A 21,244-nucleotide genomic window follows, 5' to 3' on the forward strand; every position below is an offset into this window, starting at 1 on the left:
AATAAAAATTAAAATATTTTATCATTCGTGTCTGATGGAGATAGAACGTCTGATAGAAACATAATGTCCAAAGGTTTTCATAAGCCACATATAAAGCAGGTCACAGTAGTTGCCACAACTTGGTGTAGTTCTTTGTGTGTGGAAAGAGGGTTTATTCGAGCATGTGCTTTTGCTTTACTTCTGTGCTTTCTTCTGGGAAGACAATCTGGCAGTGTTTCTTTCCCTCCAGATTTGAAAGTATACTTTCAGAAATCGCAGAACTATCTATCGAATGTGGTGGAAAAGCCTAGGCAAACCCATTCGCATGGTGACGTACACATCAGGAGTTGCACTTAGTGACAATGTCCTGAAGTTTTTAACTTTGCTCCTTGCAATCATATTGAGAAACTAAGAAATTAAAGTGATATATAGTTTGTCTAAAAATCATCTGAAATATTTCTGGATGGAGCAAAAAATCTGCTACATCTTGCATTGGTTTTTATGAAGCTTCTAGATAGGAAGGGAGATTGAATGGCATTTAGAAACATGTTTGTGACTTTAATGACTCCTGCTATATAAACATGTCTATTAATTGTTCTCTCTCTCTCTCTCTCTTTTATAATGTTCTAGTAACTTATCAAAGAGGAGGCGAAGCCGTCAGCAGTGGAGGGAGGTAATTATCTTGCATGCTTTTTAGATCCAAAGGGGTGTCCCAATTATTTTTTTCTGCCTTTGACGTTGCTTCCTTTGTTAAAAGGTTAAACTTCTATGTTGAATTTGTTCACCTACTTTGAAGCGATCTCTCCCTTCAGGTGTTAACCAAGGAATCTTTGTGCTTATTGTATGAGTGGCTGCATTTCGGTTCTTGACCACGAGAGGGCGCAATTTACCTGAGAAAAGCAGACTTGCTGATTTAGCAGATGATTAAAAGGAGTTAAAGTGATTAAGCCTTGGCACTTAGGAAGATTAAGAAATATAGCTGGTTAACAGACACTATCAAAGAAGGTGTTCCCTTGAAAACCTGCTGAATGTGGCAGTTGCTGGAAGTTGGGGGTGATGTTTGTTCTCGGCAGGAATTTAGCCTAATTCACATCTACATATGGAGGGAAATACATTTGAAGGAAGAAATCTAGGTAGCTTGTTAACAAAGAGGTTTTTTCCACCTCTAATTAAAATGAACCTCGATCCCACATTTATGCTTTTTTTTTTAGTGATTATTATTCAGTGAGTTGTAATATATTCACAGAGAAATCACAAATCGAGGTGGCAGAAAGCTTAAAGGGGCTGAAATAGGGGATTTTCCACAGGGAAGTGATTTTTTTCACTCCCCCACCTCTCACCTCACCCCCCCAAAAAAAACCCAGTAACATTAAGGTGATTTAAAAAAAAAAAACAAGAAAGAAGAGAAAAAATTTTAAAAATCCATCCAACACAAACTATTTTATAATTCAAATTTGTTTAACTCACTGAGCGCCTGTGAGTGTGGAGTGGAATAATGTGTTTATCTACCAGAATATGGTGTTGTTCCTGAATCCATGGAGCTGCTGACTGGGACGTTGCTGAATTTTGCTGTATAACAAAGAGTGACTTGAAGGAAGGAGCTGGCCCACCCCTAGCCAAGGCTTTGCAATAGGCACAAGTCTCTTCATTCCTGGACACTGTTAACTTCTTGCTTCATATCTGTGAAACAAAGCCAGCCTCCAAATCACTCCCAAAGCTAAGAAGTCTGCATATAAAACAACAACAACAAAAAAAAATCCCACTAGATTCACCAATTAAACCACAGCATCCTGGGGAATTCCGTGTAAGTCACAGCCCTGGCATTCACGCATGAGCCTCTGGCATCGAAACATTTCCTCTTAGGTAAATCTGGAACGCCTGATTATTTAGCCACCACCTTTTGTGTCTATAGTTAAACTGGAGAGTTCAGTTTTCTTGGCAGTAGCCTCTGTGCATGCACGTGTGTGCACAAGCTCACATGCACATGCATGAAAATAAAAGTGTAAGCCTCATTTCTTTGCTCAAGCATTCACCACCTTTTGGAAACAAAAATTACCACGTGGGAAACAATAAATGGTTCTGTGGTAAATGAAGAATTGCAAAGTTCCCAAAGTCTCTGCTTGGAAATTCCTAGCAATGAAGGCATAACTGCCTACATTTAAAAGCAGACTCCTAGCAATGAAGTAGACTTGCTTCCACTCCTCACTGGAAGTCATCATTTCTCTTCAGTGCAATGGCAAAAGGTTCTGGAGTGTTGGAGAAGTCACAGGTAAATAAAGATTCTAGAGTTAATGCTCAGGATGACTAGCTGTTGCTTTGTCTTGTTTTGTTTTTACACAATTTTACACACTGATTCATTAGCTAGAATAAACTTTTACTGTGTAGTAGTCATTACATAAAATGCACACCCTGGATTTTGCAGTAGAGTGAGAAGGGCAAGATGAACAAAAAAGAAAATGGATACTTGTAAAAGTCTCCTGTGTTATCGTAGCAGTTGCTAATGATGGGGGGAAATAGGAAAATAGTTCATTGGGAAGAGACATCATTCGTCGCCGTGTGTGTGTGTGTGTGTGTGTGTGTGTGTGTGTGTGTGTGTGTGTATGTGTGTCCATGCCTATGAATTCACAGGGTGTGTGTGTGTGTGTGTGTGTGTGTGTGTCCATGCCTATGAATTCACAAGGGTGTGTGTGTGTGTGTGTGTGTGTGTGTGTGTGTGTCCATGCCTATGAATTCACAAGGGTGTGTGTGTGTGTGTGTGTGTGTGTGTGTGTGTGTGTGTGTGTCTTATATTGGTGGGGCAGAGGAAATGTACCATATCAAATGTCTCCGCTGAGTTAGTTCTGTTTGTCCGCCCCGCACCTCTGGGTTTAGTCATATATCTCAGGTTCCGCATCCTAATGGGTCTGGCACATCATTAGGTCAACGATGATGCAACCAAAACCTTCAAGCCAGATGTTTTCACATCCTGCATCCATTGAGCATCTCTTGACCTTTCTCTCTCACTACTGCCATTTATCTGCAAACTCTAGGTTTTCTCGCCTCTTCTGGAAGAAAACAGGGGCTGTCTCAACTTAATCTAGTTTCACTAAAACTACTCTTGCCTACTTAAGCAACCCTGATCTTTGGACTGTGTGTTAATCATACTGTATCCGTAGGCCCCTGGATCCAAGGGCAGTATATCAGCCCCACAGAATCTTACACTGCCATGTTAGCCCGCCCATATTACATAGTCTGCTATGCACGCTGGATCATGGCATTGTGAGTGTATAAGGTTAGTCTAAAGATGACTTTGTACTGAACCATCCCTTGGCACTTTATCTGATCTTGCTTTTGATTGCTGCCAATGAAATATGTACCATGGAACTATCTCAATTAAGCATGAAACAAATCGACTATCTTAAAAAAAAAAAAAAAAAGAAGGAAGAAAGAAAGAAAGAAAAGTCAAGTGTCATTAGAGGATCTAAGTTCTGCTCCCAGCATTCACATGGGGTGGTCTGTTGCGGTAAAATTTTAAAAAATGCTTTCTTTTAACCCGAACTAGATCTGGCGGCACCATAGTGCCTCATGACATCTTAGATAATTTCATCTCAGTCAGTGAAGTGTCTCACCCACCTTGCTCCATCCCATATCACACTGCCGATGGCTACTCTCTGAGCCTGGCAAGAATCTATCTACCCGTCTAGTTCCCAAAGCAGGTTGCCACCATGCCAGACATACACATCCCAATTCCATGGTGGCCCAGTGTGTCCAGCCACCACACACTCTCTTGAACTCAATTAAATCACCACATGAAAGAAAACACATAACACCATAACCTCTGATCCAATTGATAATATATAATTGGCCACGTAGACATACAAAGCCCTGAACACATCCATCCCTTAGAACATTCATAACTACCTATAAATGAGCAAAGAGGAATCTTAACATTCACCCCCATGTTCTCTCAGCCGCTCCCTCCTCGCTCTAATCTCCTCTTCTCTTAAACTTTTCTTCCACCCATCTTTCCTTCTTGTCCAATGACAGGCCTCGTTCTATCTTGTACCTGCTTCCCCCTGCATACTGACATCATCCTACAGTGGCCCACAACTAACTGCAGCCTGAAGCTCACCATTTAGGCTCCCAGGGAGCCTTGTCTCTACCTCCCCAGAGCTCAGATTGCAAGTGTTCACACCAAGCTTTGTACATAGATTCTGGGCATTGAACTTGGATCTTCATGCTTGCACAACACCTTACTGACTGGTTTCTCTTCCCAGCCCAATAAATGCATTTTTATTACGTCATCCAGCTGATTTATTAGATGACGTCAGAAAATTCATTGACTGTACTTCAACGATGCCCCTGATAGTCTTTGAAGGGGACGAATGGCTTGATAGATAAATGAATGCCAGTGGCCCCGTTTTGTCCTTGATTGTTTTAAAGGTTTGTTGTTTGGAAGAGGATTTCTTTTTCCATTTTATAAAAGAAGAGGCTATGTAAAATAAATAAATAAAAACGTTAGAGTTCCTCACATTGTAGATTTAGCTATCCCTTAGAGAGGAATGAGCGTTGTGGTTATACCAAGCAGACCTGCTCCCGACATGCCAAGGACAAAGTGTGTGGTAATCCAGATGGGGCACAGTAATATTAAATACCAGTTCTTACCCATTTGTTTCTCATGCCTCGAACATTCCAGTTGCCTCTGCCAAGAAAACCTACTTAACTTCCAAACCACAACATGAACCAGGAAAAAGGAGGGAATCCTGAGGGAGGGTGTGCGAAGGTCAGCTTTGCCTGGTGGGTGTGCCAATACCACATTTCCTGTCAGGGGAGAACAGACAGAAGTGGATGAAACCCACATCTTGCTTCTCTTAAAAACCTTGGCAGCTCTTAGATGGAACCTAGGGCTTTGAAACTCATTCACCCAGTCCGCGGAGAAAGGACACAGCCAATGGGCTGGCAGCCTTCACTGCTCGGATTCTGCATAATTTTTCCACAGCTCCTAGACTCTGCGGTTTTTATGTTGTGGCTTATCAATTCAAATAAGTGTTCTTGGAGTGAGAGATAGGAATATCTGAACTAACGGAAAACTCAGAACCGAAGGCGGTTGGCATGCGATCCCTGGAGCACACTTGGATTCTTTGTTGTTTTGTTTGTTGTGACTCAAATGAATCCTCGTAATCTATGCTGTCCTGTAACGTTCTTTTTAACGTGCGTAAGCCAGTAGCCGCTATGGGCTCTGATTCTGCTGAGCAGCTAAACTTACACATTAATTCGATAAACTTAAATATATAAACATAGCCCGCAGGATTGTTGGTTGCAGAAGACAGTTGACACCCTGAACCGAGTGTCTGTGCCTACCCTTGCCTTCTACCAAGACCTCTGCCACACACACCTGGCCCCTCAAGCTTCACTGGCGGACAATAGTCATGTTTTTCCTTCTCCCTGGGAATACTTTTCATTCCAAAGTCAAGTCTAAACAGAAGCTCGGGGCGTCGTTGCCGATCTCCCTTCCTGCTGGAAATCACCCGTCTAGATGAGGAGCTTTGGGCTTCTGATGATATCAAAGCGCTCACTGTAAACGTGTTTACAGTGTTTACAGAGGAAATCGGTAGCATAAAAATACTTCCTGTTCCCCTTGAAACATTCAAGCCAGTCTGGGACTTTTCTACTTGACTAATACCTCGTGCATACCATAGTGTCTCCTCAGTGCCAAATGCATAGGTTTTATTCTTAATAACTTCACCAGTGATAACACTCCAGGTGTACATTCAGGGGAAATAAAACAAGAAAGGGGACGACGATGAAGTGCATATTTTCCCCACTAACGTGAATTTCAGACGCCAAACATCCATGCCGTAGCTTACGCGGCAACATTGCCCTTCAAAGTGGGTTTTTATCCACACCTTTAATAATTAAACAGCCCAGTTTTTACAGCTTTATTGAGACTATAAGACGTTCTCTCCACTGTTCCTGTTACGGAGTGTTTGGGAACATCAAGGAATCCCCACAGGTTTCTGTACGTGTTCACGACATCAGGGTGTGGACGCTGGGGCCATTGCTCGCATGTGAATCTCGGCTCTGCCATTCACTGTGCAGACAAGTCCCCTAACCTCCTTCCCCTGTCCCAGTTTCCTCCCCTGTAAAAACGTGGATGACAGCAGCCTGGACCTGTGAAACTGCGACGATTAAATTGCATGACGACATTTAAAGAACTCAGAACAAACACCTCACACATTATAAGCAGGGAGCAAATACTCGTTTTAACGGAGTAAATATGTACTCCTGTATGGGCACCACTGTAAGAATGACCAGCCCGTACTCTACATGTGAAATGACCTGACCCTCAAATCACCACCATTTACATGTCAAGTTACATACCTTCAACAACATATATGACCAAACCAAAGCAAACCCTAAAGAGGGAAGCATGAATGTCCTGCTTCCCAGTGAACTGAGAAGTATCTTTGTCGTGCTTTAGCGATGCAAACAGAATCGGGGAGTAGCCTGAGGTGCCAGTCTGTTCTACTGTGGTTTGGAGAGCACATCTCATGCCCTGCCTCTCTGTGCTGAGTTACCAAGTGGAGTTGAAAAAGCACTCGGACCGCAGTCTGATTCCCCGGCACCCAGCGGGTGTAGGGCGCCCATCACACACACTGCACATGCACTCTGCCTGCACAAAGAGAAAGTGGATTAGGATTAGCCGTGGAGGGGGAGGGGCACTAATATTTCTTTTAGTCAACTTGTAAAGATTATCAGTTAATTCCGGGGCACATGGTTTTGCTGCCTGCCCCAATGCTTTATGTGCCCGGATGAAAGACACACACACAACCTTTGTATTTTGATATGCCTTAATCATTGCAATACCTGGACCACTTCCTAACTTCCGCCTGGTTAATCCACCTTGTTCTTATAATCCCGAGTTATTACTTACTAAATTCTATATTCTACCTAGACTGTCCTGGACCCAGAGGGCTGACCAACAGGGCCTGCACTCTCTTGGCTCCTACATGGCGGCCATGCCCCCCTGTCCTCCACTCTTCCCAGGTGTGGTGTCTCTCCTCTCCTCTTTCTCCTGACAGAGCTTCTTCTTCCTCCTTCCTCTTGCCCCAAGCCCTGGAATCCTAAAAGCCCCACCTCTGTCTACCTTGCCCAGCCATTGGCTGCAGGCATCTTAATTTACCAATCAGAACCAACTAGGGTCAGAGTCTCTCGTGTAAGCAGTTTTGGGGACCAAAATTAACATCATAATACAAGAAGCATTAGGCCAAAACCACTACATTTCCCCCCCAATTTTAATTGTCCAATTAAAAAGGCTCTTTTCTCTCAGATATAAATTGAACACAATTATAACAATTATGCAAATTATAAGGTATGATATACACTTACAATGTCCAGTCTATCAATTTTGCCGATTTAGATAAATTACTCTATCATGTATCCTTACCTAAAGACTTTACTATTGTATACCTCAAATGCATTAGACTAAACCCACTACACTCAACATCTTTGTCTCATCAAATTTTATTCATTAGCTTTCCGCTAGGTAGGGCTGGGAACATTTTTACGTTATCCCCATGAGCTGACAAGCTTACAGAACAACATGCTAATACGCTGAGGCGCCGCTGTACATGATACCGCAGAGCCTCACGCTCTTTCTGAAAGTGATCCGGCTTGGAAGAAGAATGTGCAAGTGTGCTCTAGGAGAAGGCTCTATTTGCGTATTAAATATACACGCTCTGTTTTATAACGAAGCAGTCTTAATGGATCAAAAAACGATGTCAGGCAGGTAGTCCTACAAGACTTAAAAGTATGCCCTGGTAATTTCAGATTCTGCATTTGTTTTCTAATCCCCATGACAAAAACAGTGCAGACAGTAAAGGTTTGAACTCTGAAGTGAGGCCCTGCGGATTAATGGATCTGTCCACAGAAAGACCTCCTAGGACATTAGGTTACAATTGCCTCTGTCTGTAAAGTAAAATACACCATGGTATCATTCGGAATAGCTCACGAAATTATGGTGAGATTAAGCAAAAGGAAACGTTTGCTGGGATTCCAAATAAGGATTGCTTTCCATGCCTTTTCTGTACTGTTTTCCTTCAGGCCGGGACTCCTCAACATCAGTGAACCTGCCACACAGCCATGGCTGGCGGACACGTGGCCCAACACAGGCAACAGTCACAATGACTGCTCCATCAACTGCTGCACAGCCAGCAACGGCAACAGCGACAGCAACCTGACCACCTACAGTCGCCCAGGTTAGGGGTGTGGCTAGAGCCGAAAACACATCGGCCTTCCCAGGGGTTAGCCAGAAAAAGTCATGGGTCCTTCCCAATGAGGAGGAAACTGGTCAACGGTCTTAGGAAATCATAATTGTGTAACTAACTAGCCTGCTCAGATATTTTCTCCATCCCTGAAAAAAACATACAAGTTCTAGAATAAAGGAAAGTAAAATTATGAAAAAGTCATAGTATTTATAATTCTAATTTTTATCATGACTATTTGAGACCCAAAGAATCGATTAAAAAAAACCACATTTTTCAGTGGCAGCAACAGTGATAATCACCTACAGTAATAATAAAATTCTTTGATGAGAATGAACTAAGTTTTTAGATCACAATTCACAGTAGAAGGACAAACCCTAAGGCTAGAGAGGTAGGTACTCACTGAGTACACACACATAAGCGCACAGCTGAAATATCTGCCTGCCTTTATTGTATATTGTATAAATTTTACCTCAGACATCGGAGTAGAATGTGGGATTTGCAAGATAAAGAAGGAAAGTTAGAAAATCTTCCTAAGAAAACAAAACAAGTCTTGAAACCAAGATAATGGTTAACAACAACAAAAACAAGAGGTGATGCTGAAAGTAGAACATTGAGTGGGTTTAAGAAAGGGAGACAGAGAAGGTGGGCTGGAGAGGAATATGTTATCGTGTGAGAAGAAATAAAAAAGCCATCTCTGTATTACCCCCAAAAATAATCTCAGGTCTCATTCACTGATGGTAAATGTTACTTATTCATGTGACAAGTCTGTGTCCTGAGAACCCTGTGCTCGGTCTAGACAGATTACCCCACATCCCCAAATAACAGGCAGTGTTGACACTAACTAGAAAGCATAAATGCTGACAGCCCTGTGAAGTATTACTCAGAGCTACACTGTCCAATAGGAGAGCCATGGGTGGCTTTTAAAATTCAAATGGATTGACTATTTCCTCATGCCTACTAGCCACATGTGAAATTCTTTATGGTCAGATATGACCAGTGGCTGCTATATTGCCAATGAAGGGTAGAAGGCAGCCAAGATTAGAAACAACCTACTTTCATAAAACTCACATAGGAAGATTGCCAAAACAAGATGAGGTTTCCAAAACTACATTGCTTTTGTTGTGTTTCTTACTCACTATTGAGCGGAACCTAATGTCTAGAAATTAAAGATGGAGTTACTACAGTTCAGTTGAACTGAACATCTATGGTCCATGGTGTATAACAGAAGGGCAAAGTGAATTCACTAGGATAGGGAAATTGAAAGTTCTTAAGATTATGTTCCTGCTTGCAAGCATGTTAATTTATCATTGCTAAAGATGTCCCTTTGAACGCTAATTCTTCAAGAAACCTGTTAGTGTTGGTGCCACTTTTGAGCAACATGAATAAAATAATGTTATTCCTCTAGAAGCTTTTCAATTTAAAATCTTCTAACTTAACGTAGAACTCTAGTTCTTCCTGCTGTTTTAATATTTGAACCGCAGGCTGTAAATACATCCATGTGTATGCTATTCAGTTACTAATTATCTCGGTGAGCATAGAATTAACATGGAATGAGATATTAGAAATATCAGATGTTATATCTATCTGGATTTGACTAAATGGCCCTGGTCTCCATGATTCGTTTTGTAACCATCATCATCATGTTAGACCATAGGGCGTCATTATGAAACCGTGAACAATGGCTATGTAGCATCCTTCTCTGACAATGGGTATCCGGTAAGACCAAGTAATGAACTGATAAAATCCTCCTGAGCAGTACGTACTATTACTTTCCCCTATTCTCTTAGCTCTGACTACAAGCATCTTGTAAAACACTGAAGTGTCAGGTCGTTGCTATGAAGCTGTATTCACCCCGGTCTAATTCCTTAACCTACTAACTTAGTTCTGTTGTTTCAATAGCTCTAACCAGTAGCTTCAATTAGGTCTGTAACCTGAGACCAGGAAGTGTGAAGGTCTTACATTTGAATGAAATATGTGTATGAAATATACATCCAGAGCTGCATGTATATTGTTGTACTGGAATTCCTTTTGAAGGAGTTAAGAGAAGCTATTTCACACCGATCGTAAATAACACCGACAGAGGTCGAAAATTATTTGGTTCCTACATAAAAAAATATGAATATTTTGACCTCCTTAGATTTTGGTTTCCTTTGAAAGCCTGCGTGAATAGTTTACACTATTCAATCTGAAAACCTGAGGCACACTTGTCCTTTGTAGACCGGTTTCATTATAACTCAGAAAGCTTAGGAAACAATTGAAGACCATGCAGAATAACCATGCAGAATGACTTTTTCCTTTTCCTCTTCATTGCACATAGCTGATTGTATAGCAAATTATAACAACCAACTGGATAACAAACAAACAAATCTGATGCTCCCTGAGTCAACTGTTTATGGTGATGTGGACCTTAGTAACAAAATCAATGAGATGAAAACCTTCAATAGCCCAAATCTGAAGGACGGGCGTTTTGTCAATCCATCAGGGCAGCCCACTCCCTACGCCACCACGCAGCTCATCCAGGCAAATCTCAGCAACAATATGAATAACGGCGGCGGGGACTCCAGCGAGAAACACTGGAAGCCTCCGGGGCAGCAGAAACAGGAAGTGGCACCAATTCAGTATAACATCTTGGAGCAAAACAAGCTGAACAAAGGTGAAGGGTTTTGCATTTGTTCCCGCCCCTTCCTGTAGTGATCCCCTGAGCCCCACCCCCACCTGCCCACTCCCCCATCCCCCCACCCCTAGCGCTAACTATGAAAACTGGTCTGTGGCGACCAAGTCAAATCCTTCTTTAGATTACTGAAATTATTGTTTCTGTGGCTTCAAAATTTCCAATGTCAAAGAGTTAATTAGCACAACAATGACCGTGGAAAATTGATTTTCATAACAATATATAAGTATTTTCAAATGGTTTTGAGATTAATTTAAATTTAATAGTAGGTGAAGGATTGCCTAGGACATGCAATCTTTTATTCATAAGGCAGATGTACAGCTATCACAATACCTCACATTCTCGATAAATAGACTATTCCATGCTTTCCACTTGAGGATGGAAGATAATTGCTTCTACGTGGTCATATCGAATGGCATTTTTATATCAAACTGAAGAAAAATAATTAAATTAAACTTGAGCTGGAGAAGTGGTTCAATTTCTTGTATCACCTCGTGTGGTTCCTATGACTGCTATAATGTATAATTCTGGGACCTAAATTTCTATGGTTGACCTGATTGAAGTCTGTCAGTATAGAACCTAAAATAAATTGAGTTTAATATTAACTTGAAGCAGCAGAATGGTATTGTATGGCCTGAGGGGAATGTCTCTGTATTGTAATATGTAGGTTGAAAGAGATAGGTGTTTGATTTCTTTGCAGTTCTCCAGGCTACTGCCGAAATAACATGATTTGCAAAGTTATACCTCTAGGAAAAGCAAGATTGCTCTAATTTGAATAGATGGAGCAATGTTGTGCAGGTAAAGGACACATTTTTACTGTAAGTAATTAGAGACAAGGATTTATTTCCTTGAGATGTACAACTCGAGATTACCAAAGGGTAATTTAAGCATTTCATTTGATTAAACCCACGCTATATGTTTTAATTTCATAATAAAGTCATCTAACCTTTTCCCAAGTTTAAGGAAGCACTTGATTGATATAATAACCCAATTTAATGAAATTCATTAAGATTCCTGAGTAAGTTCATGACAAAGACTGACACAGAAGGAAAGTGGAGTTTCTGTATGCATGGCTTCACTGTGATGGGTCAAACTCTTGTTAGATTATTCAGCCACTTTGCCAGCATTTACTCTGAGCCGTGGAAAGGTCTGCAAGTCAGATGTACAGAGAGTTTAGAACTTCTGCTCATTTTTACTGCTTGGAAGCACATTGAGTATGTGAAAATATAAATAATAAGGGCTCCGGAATGCAAATGGATGACAGATTAGTGCTGCCTGTGTGCCCACAGGAGTCGTCGTATATGCTTTTTCACCTCTGCCCAAGGGAGCAGAAACATCTCTGAGACAGGTCAAGATGCTGTGTTTTCTTATTGGGGACATATTTTTAATAGATACAAAGTTATTGATGAGTTTCAGTTCTCTTAGTATATAGGTAGAATTACATAGGTTGCTAATCTAGTAAATATGTTACCATTTGAATCTAGGCTGTAAGGCACAGCCTTGATGCATGTTTAAGCAAAGAGACAGCCGAAGAGAGAATATACTGAGGGCTAGTTCTAGGTGCAGCTGACAGCTGTCTTGGTTTACAATATCTCTAATCTGGATGGGGAGAGAGAGGGGTAGGGGAGGGAGGGAGGGAGTGAGGGAGAGAGACAGAGACAGACAGAGACAGACAGAGAGACAGACAGAGAGACACAGAGAGAGACAGGGACAGAGAGAAAGAAATTGGATATACTGGGCATTCAGCTGAATCCAAGTTCTCCTAATGCCTGTGAACCAAGCACTACTATGAAGCTGTGCCCACAGTCCCTCTTATTAGATTTAAAAATACATACATGTGTCTATGTGTGTATGCACTTCAATTAGAAGCTTTTTTCTATCATGTTAATCCAAAGAGAAAAACAAGAAGAAACCAGGCGAGTAGATAATCCAGCTGCTTTCTTCAGTCACTCAGAAATATAAGCCAAACAAACAAACGTGAAATAACTAAGAGGAAATAAACTTTTTTTTCCTTTCTGGAATATCTAGATTATCGGGCAAATGACACAATCCCTCCAACCATCCCGTACAACCAATCCTATGACCAGAATACAGGAGGATCTTACAACAGCTCAGATCGGGGCAGTAGTACATCTGGTAAGTAAGAAAGACACAAGACAGTGTTGGCCTTTTCTCCAGAGGGGCTGATGAGCAGAGGACTGATGAGCTGGGTACCGAAGTGATCATCACCTTGTATCACAGGAGTCCCAGACACAGGTCTGATCTGCAGTCTAAAGCACCATCCACCCAGTAAACTACCCCATATCCTACTTGGCATCAAATATCAAGTGTTCTGTTTCCTTCTTTTATTTTCTCCTTTTCTTCTTTTTTTAATAATTTTTTTCTTGGTTACTTTATGTATATACATTTCAAATGTTATTCTCTTTCCCCCTTTCCCATACCCCCTCTTCCCTCCCCTGCTTCTATGAAGGTGCTCCCACTCCTGCCCACCCACTCCAACCTCAATGCCCTAGCATTATCCTACATTGGGGAAACGAGTCGTCACAGGACCACAGGCTTCTCCTCCTATTGATGCCAGACAATGGCATCCTCTGCTATATATGTGGCTGGAGCCATGGGTCCCTCCATGTGTACTCATTGGTTGTTGGTTTAGTCCTTGGGAGCTCTGGTAGGATCTGGTTGGTTGATACTGTTGTTCTCCCTATGGGGTTGTAAACCCATTTGGCTCCTTCAGTCTTTTCTCTAGCTCTTCCATTGAGGTCCCCTTGTTTAGTCCAATGGTTAACTGCAACCATCCTCATCTGTGTCAGTAGGGCTCTGGCAGATCCTCAAAGGAGACACCCTTTGATACTGAGATTTAGCGAAGTCAAAAGTACAAAATAGTTCTCCAAGGCAGTAAAACCTCTTTTCCTTCCCTTAGTCAAAATACAGCCCCAAACCGTACATGTGTGATAAATTTGCTATGTTACCACTTTGGGTGCAATCAAAGAGAAGAAAGCCTGAGAAGCAGTAATCTGGGGTTGAGGGACGGCAGAAACCTATCTTGGTTCACATTCTCTCCGAGGTCTCCCAGTTCTTGCTGGGAGGAAGCTCATAAAGTTTCCTCCCAGTATCGTCCTGTCCTGCCCCAGAAGCCACAGTGAGGCTTCCCTGTGGGTCCGGGTGCCGCCGCAGCTGTTTGCCAGCTGTTTTCCTGATAGGCGCTGCAGATGGGAGTTCGCTGGTAGTTAAGTCCTGGTTTAGTAATTAAAGGCGGTTCATTATGAGAACTAACATGTGGTAAGTCACACCGCAGTGAGAACAGAGCGATTGATCATGTTTCTCCAGGATGGGGAAGAACGGAGCCTCCTGGCAGCTGCAGGAGTGGTCGCTAGGGTCTTTGTGCCCAATCGGCTTGCCCTCGTCTCTAACGATGCTCGCTCCTTCACATCGGCAGTTTCCTATGTGCCCCTAACCGAGGCACGATGGTGTGGCATTCCGTAGCCTGTGCTTTCAAAGGTTCTTATGTGAGTTGCAGGGACTTAGAGATGATTCTTTACCATTTAGATTCAGTTTTTTCGTTTGTTTGTTTTGTTTTTTGCAGATTGTACTAAATACTCTCTTTTTAACGTCTTAGATGATTTTCCCTTTTCTTCTTCAAAGTAACTAAACTCCGTGTTTTCAACAAAATTTCACATGTGCATTTTTGTGGGGAAATCATCCACAATATTTCAGCATTTGGTTATGTCATTTTGTCCTTGAGCTTTTAGGTACTTGTAGAGAAAAGCTAGGGTGATTGCTTTTCAGTTGGCATCTATATCCCTTACTAGATGCCGGATCTTGATACTTATGTTACCACAGGTTATTCCAGAGATGATAAAACTATATTAAAGATGTGACCTCTGATGACTGGTGGCAGAAACAGAGCACATGGATGAAATTCAGGAGAGGGCTGCAGTGTTCAGTGTCTTGGGGCAGCTTGGGGAAGATGTGTATGAGGAAACAATGTAACCTTCATGACACATGCCCCACAGTCCTCCTAGTACAAGCAGCTGAGGATGTGAGAGAGCATGGCGGTGTCCAGGCTGGGGCTGACAGTCAGCTTGCCCTTCAGCCCACATTTTAGTGCAATAGCAGACCAGCCCAAGAACAACTGGCATGACAAACAGTTCCTGTGACGGAAACGTCCCAAGTGACTTCAGAAACATTTTAAAGGCTCATTGAATAAGCTAGAGCCTGCTTCATCTCCCGTGGGACTTGTTTCAGAGTCATAAAGAAACATTAAAGCAATTCTGGGATATTGGGGGCTCATAGGAGAAAAAACAATTACAGACTCTGTGTTCATAATATACGTATGGACCTGAAATATGTTAAGTAGTAGTGTTTAATTATACAATATCTTTTGACTTAGAACTCTCTAAAATTAGTTTATAAACAGCCACCAATGAAAAGGATGAATCAGTTCTGAAAATCAAAAATACCATAGTAATGGAATAATTGGGCTACTTCATAGCACTACAAATGTTCAAGAACGTCATCTGTTTTATTCTTATAAGCCATAACTTTATACAAACTGGTTAAAATATCTGTGTCTATTATTTTTAATGCACTTTTCTCCTTCCTTTGTCATTAAATATATTAGTTCTCCCAGCAATTTCCTTACCCCTTACCTCTCTTCCCCACGAAAATGAGAAATTTGATTGTGCCTGAAACATTCCAATGGACGAGTACAAATTATATATATTCAGTGATTTAATGCAACAGTAGAACACTAATAGATCGTATCTGTACGGCATTGTATTGTAGCAATTAAATAATAGAAAGGCACTCCAGAAAAGATGCCCACAGCTCATTTGTTTCAGATGAGAATCCATAATTCAATTAATCGCTGTAGGAAGATCGCTATTAATGATATGACTTGTAAAACTCGTTTAAGCCTGTGTTTCATCCTGGGCTGTGCACTTGGCATTGAGCTTGGTAGCATTTGGCCTTTCTCTTGTATCAAGTCCCACCTAAAGAAGAAAAGTGCACACACACACACACACACACACACACACACACACACACGTGCACAGGAATTGCTGGATAGCGGTGGAATATATTAAACTCTTTAATAACGGAGAGTAAAGTGTAAAGGTCAGAAACAAAAGACATTGTATTTTATTTCTTCTCTAGGGAGTCAAGGCCACAAGAAAGGGGCACGGACACCAAAGGCACCCAAGCAGGGTGGCATGAACTGGGCAGACTTGCTGCCCCCTCCCCCAGCGCATCCTCCCCCACACAGCAACAGCGAGGAATACAGCATGTCTGTAGATGAAAGGTAAGGACGTTGCCGCAGTAAGAGGAGCAGTATACATGCCTCAGAGAGGACAAGTCAGGGTTCACCCTAATTGCCCAAGGGAGATGGATTCCTTAGGTCCACAAACACCAGTGCCTAATTCAAACAATAGGACTTAACAGCCCTCCTTAGGGAGATCTGAAATGTGAATTAAGGTTAAGGACACTTCCTTAAAACCTGCAAATTAGGTACACATAGTATCTATACACCACACTCTTTTTATGCACACATATATCCGCTCTCCCTAGGGCTGTCTCAGCTATGAATTAAGTCTTAGGAATCTTTTTCAGTGCACACATTATATGTACACACATGCACGAATGTACCTAATTACTCATGTATGTGTATACATGTATACACATATTAACAATAGTGTGAGTAGTAGCTGGGTGCTGGTGGTGCATGTCTTTAATCCAAGAACTTGGGATTAGCAAATAAAGTGCTATATAAGTGTAAACTCTAGCATAGAATCATATATATATATATATATATATATATATATATATATACACACACATATATATATATATTTCCATGATATTTTAAATATCACTATCCATATTAGATCCACTATGTCAATGTTGTAACATATTATGTGCTGTAGATTCCATAAGATCATAATGGGACAGAAAAACCCTACCCAATAGTGTTTTCATTGTGCCTTTCATATCTTCAGTGTCTCTGAAAACAGAAATACTTTGCACTATGTCTCTTTTATCTGCTACTTCAAGTATAATAACTGCCTCTACGGTAGAGAGAATGGACAATACCATCCAGGTTTGTGACAGTGTTCTCTGGGCTGTCCATGAGATGACAAAGTTCTCAACAATGGATTTCTCGGAACACATCCCCGCCATTAAGCCACGCCTGGGAGTGTTCGAATGTCGCCGTCCCATGTTAAGTCTTCCTAAAACAATCGCATTGATCTATACACGTCATGGTGTACTGGAGAGCTCTCTTCCTTGGATATCATACCTTGTGCTAAGAAACAGTTTGCTTAGGAAGTTAAACTCTGTGGGACTGATTCTCAAAGCATTTCATGAGTCTAAGTAAACCACATGGTAAAATTTAGGAAGTGTGTGTGCTGTTTTCGTCTCCCAACATCTGTCCCTGGACATGATACACCAGATGAAATCAAACCAAGGGAGAAGACACGGCCGGAAAGGGCATCTCCCTGAGAACAGCCTCCTCAGTAACTAGAAAGAAAATAAAGAAAGGTCGATTATTAACCCACCAGCATTTCAACGGTGTTCTTTAATGGTTTCAGTTCTGCCCATACATAAGTCCATCTTTGCACTTTCCAATAATATTCAGAATGTGTTTTGTGTCAAGTTCTTATACAGAAAATGTTTATAGACGGTTCCCATTATCTGTAGCTGCAATGTTGACCATGCGTCACTGAATACACACACCTAGAGGGAAGGTGAAGGAGTTCCTAAGAGCCTCCACCTCGGTGATGCTGGCCAGCGTGTGCTCTCACCTGATGGGTGTTCTGTTCAAGACCCCTTAGTTATCATCTCCTCCTCTTCCGTGACGCACTAGATCATGTCTGAGCACATTCAGTTCACCTCACGGGGCATCAGGCCCACTGCTGCCTTCCTCAGTTTAGTGGAACTTCACACTTCCTGGGAGTGTCGCAATAAACAGGACATCACCAAGGTTAGCAAAAATCAGAAGAAAAGAATTAGGAAAGCAAGCTGAGAACTGCGAACACCCATAGAAAGGTGATTGCAGAGGGCATAAACTCCCAAAAGTCGGCCTTTTCATTTTTATTTATGTTTAACCTCAGCTGGCAGCAAACATGGCAGGTGGCTAGATTTTGGCCTTTGCAGATGTGGGAACGGCCATGAAAACGTCACCAAGATTTTGTGGTTGCATATAAATTTTACTGGGTCAGTAATACAGGCACAGAATGTGCAAGTAACACGGATGCGGGCAGCTGTTGTTTTCTTTTTTAAAGTTTGTTGTCCCAGCTATTTTAATCCAGTAGTTACCTCTTAGTACACACACACACACAATGAAGTTAATATGAACAAAGGAAAAACAAAGCAAAACCTTCAGGCCCTACAGTGGCAAAAAGACTCCATCCCGAAGAGGATGGTTTTGAATGGGGCAGGGGATGAAGGCTTCCTGATCAAGTGGCAGTCGTTCTTAGCTATGACACATGAGAAGGTTCTGAAGAAAGAACGCGTTTATGGACGCTGGGACCACACAGAGACGCAGACTCCTGGAGAGCTTAACAGGAAACACATGGAACGGCTGAGAGGAAGCCAGGAAGGCAGATGTCCACCAGAACGTGCAGTTACTCCAGCATCTTGCCTGGGCATTTTTATTTTTTATTGTTTAAGCAATTAAAGGACCGTTTATTGCTTTGGAGTAAATGAATGGTCTGTGAGTGGTGTGCGACCGGTTTTGCAAATTTGGAGCAACTTGAAGACACTGAAAAACAGAGCATTCAGAAGCAGAGAGACGAACTGAAAGGTTAAGGCACACAGCAGACACGAGCAAGGGACAAGACTCGAGAGGTTTTACGCAGAGGATCGAGATGACCTGGCCAGTCAGCGGTTGGATGCCCCGAAGAAAGAAAATACTAAGAATACTCTCTAATATTTTTAGTTTAGATAGGAGAACAAATTACTGTGCTTCTTGAGAATGAAAGAAACGTAGACAAGAGGGAAAAAGGATAACTTAGGACAATTTAAAAATAAAAGAATGCACAAGCAGCCGCAGTATTTGAACATCAACTCCCCTGGTGGAGGGAATCAGAGCAGGGAGTAGAATGTGAGCTAAAGGCTCTAGGGTGCCTGCCTGGAAGGCCAGCAGTCGGAAGGCTGAGGCCGGACCGTGAGACTGAGGCTAACCTGGGCTAGAAGGCAAAACCTGTTGTCTCTCAGGAATAGAAGGAGGAAAAATAAAGGGAGAGAGTAAGAAGTACAAAATTTGTACAGTTTGATCTGTCCCTGTCGTGATGAATAGATATGCGCCAGAGCAAGGGGTTAACCGAGCTCGTCTTCCCTGTCCGCAGCTTGATACCCAAGGCCGATTTCTATCTGGGAGAGAAAGGCATTTGATTTCACTTTCACAACCCCAACCAACCAGTCTCAGGTTCAACTAAAGAAACAATACTTCCTGTGCTGTCAGAGGAAACATGGGCGGAGGTGGACAGAATCGGCTGAGTTCCACTTTTTGTCCCTTTGGAAGGATTTCTCCTAACTCAGAACACGACCTTGGGCCATTTGCAGTTCATTTTTCATTTTTTTTCTGAAGGTCCTGTGGAGTGCAGAGCTAGAATCCCCCAAGTGCGTTTGGAGATGCACTAAACGGCTGTGCAAAGCTATTCCCAGCGTCAGACCCCTCGCCCTCTGTACGATGCATGCCATCGTGTGCTCTGATAACTTCTAACAGTGAGCGGTCTTCTAACGATAACTCTTTAGTAAGACCTAGAACAGATCTAAAAAGCAATTGGGTGACAACCCCCCCACTCCCTAATACAAATCGTTTACTGCACGTTCTTGTAATCTGTTGTAGCTATGATCAAGAAATGCCGTGCCCTGTTCCGCCTGCACGGATGTATTTGCAACAGGATGAATTAGAAGAAGAGGAAGCTGAAAGAGGCCCCACGCCCCCTGTCCGGGGGGCAGCTTCGTCCCCAGCTGCTGTGTCCTACAGCCATCAGTCCACGGCCACTCTCACCCCGTCTCCCCAGGAAGAGCTCCAGCCTATGTTACAGGATTGTCCGGAGGACCTCGGCCACATGCCCCACCCACCAGACAGGAGGTACGTTCTCATTTGCTGCCTTGGTGGCCAATCCCGATCTCTACTCCTCAAAGATAGTGGTTGGATGGTGTGCCGTGAAATAATTTTTGAGTCACATGGGCATTTTGGGGGTCTACCAGCCCATACAGATGATGGACATTACCTGCTAATACTGTTGACTCTCACATTAGCTGAATTGAACTCCACGAACTAATAACCAGAAAATAATGGGGACCTCAACATTCAGCCACTTATGATAGTTATATTCATGAGTACCTTTCTCATGTAAGTCCTATGTTCTTGATGGTAAGTGTTTCATGCTATAGTTTTTCCTATGTATGACCAGGAAGCGTCTTTAGACAGTGGGAGGAAAAGAGTTTTCTCCTGTTATTTGAAACCCAGGAAAATATCATTTATAAAGGGTTGGTATATTTATCTTAGGATGACTTCATATATCTTAATTTTGGTTTAAATGTCCAACTGAGGATGCTCGAAGTCAACCGTGGGAGTGATCACGGGGACCCCAATGGAGGAGTTAGGGGAAGGACTGAAGGAGCTGAAAGGGCCTTATCTGGCATCAATGGGAGGGGAGGTCCTTGGTCCTATGAAGGCTCCATTCCCCAGTGTAGGGGAATGCCAGGGCGGGAGGTGGGAAGGAGTGAGTGATTGAGTGGGGAAGCATCTTCGTAGAAGCAGGAGGACGACGGGGGATGGGATAGGGAGTTTCTGGAGGGGAAACTGGGAAAGGGAATAATATTTGAAATGTAAATAAAATATCTAATTAAGAAAAATATCCAGCTGAAATGCCTCTGACCAGACTACAAACACTACGTGTGTGTGTGTGTGTGTGTGTGTGTGTGTGTGTGTGTGTGTGTAAGTGTGCTCGTGCAGATGTATGGGCTTTTTTACTCTATTGAACATCACCAACAATCCATTTTATTACATGCAGTGAATACACATGCTGTTTCTACCACATAAAAACTGAGTCATGTTAGCTTTTTGTGTTGATGGTTTGGTTTGCACCATTTTATTGCCCTTGACACATTGTCTATCTATCGCTTTCCTGGTTCCTAATATTCTTTAAAACCAAACATGGTATTTGCCCCGGAAGACTTTCCTTCGACATTTTTGAATAAAAAAATTCTTGCATGTGCTGCTTGAGTTTTACCCCATAGATTAAAACACAATTTGCTATGCTTACTAAGTATTTTAAGAAGTTATTACTAAATTTAAATCACCTGCTCTCTCTAAAGAAGGGAGGTTTGGAACCTTCTT

The 21,244-nt window shown here is 42.2% G+C and overlaps 1 protein-coding gene across 5 annotated transcripts in view; it reads left to right on the forward strand.

The window, feature by feature from the left end:
- The window catches only part of Robo1 (roundabout guidance receptor 1), a 1,048,129-nt gene that overhangs the window by 992,190 nt on the left and 34,695 nt on the right, over nucleotides 1-21,244 (forward strand). For 3 of the 5 annotated variants that reach the window (NM_022188.3, XM_087576841.1, NM_001415011.1), the window contains 6 exon segments: nucleotides 610-652; nucleotides 8,062-8,216; nucleotides 10,543-10,878; nucleotides 12,925-13,032; nucleotides 16,051-16,195; nucleotides 19,742-19,990. In NM_022188.3, coding sequence (NP_071524.2) covers nucleotides 610-652; nucleotides 8,062-8,216; nucleotides 10,543-10,878; nucleotides 12,925-13,032; nucleotides 16,051-16,195; nucleotides 19,742-19,990 — 1,036 coding nt within the window. 5 annotated transcript variants of the gene reach the window in all.

The sequence above is a fragment of the Rattus norvegicus genome, chromosome 11, assembly GCF_021556685.1.
Source record: "Rattus norvegicus strain SHRSP/BbbUtx chromosome 11, alternate assembly SHRSP_T2T, whole genome shotgun sequence".
Lineage (NCBI taxonomy): Eukaryota > Metazoa > Chordata > Mammalia > Rodentia > Muridae > Rattus > Rattus norvegicus.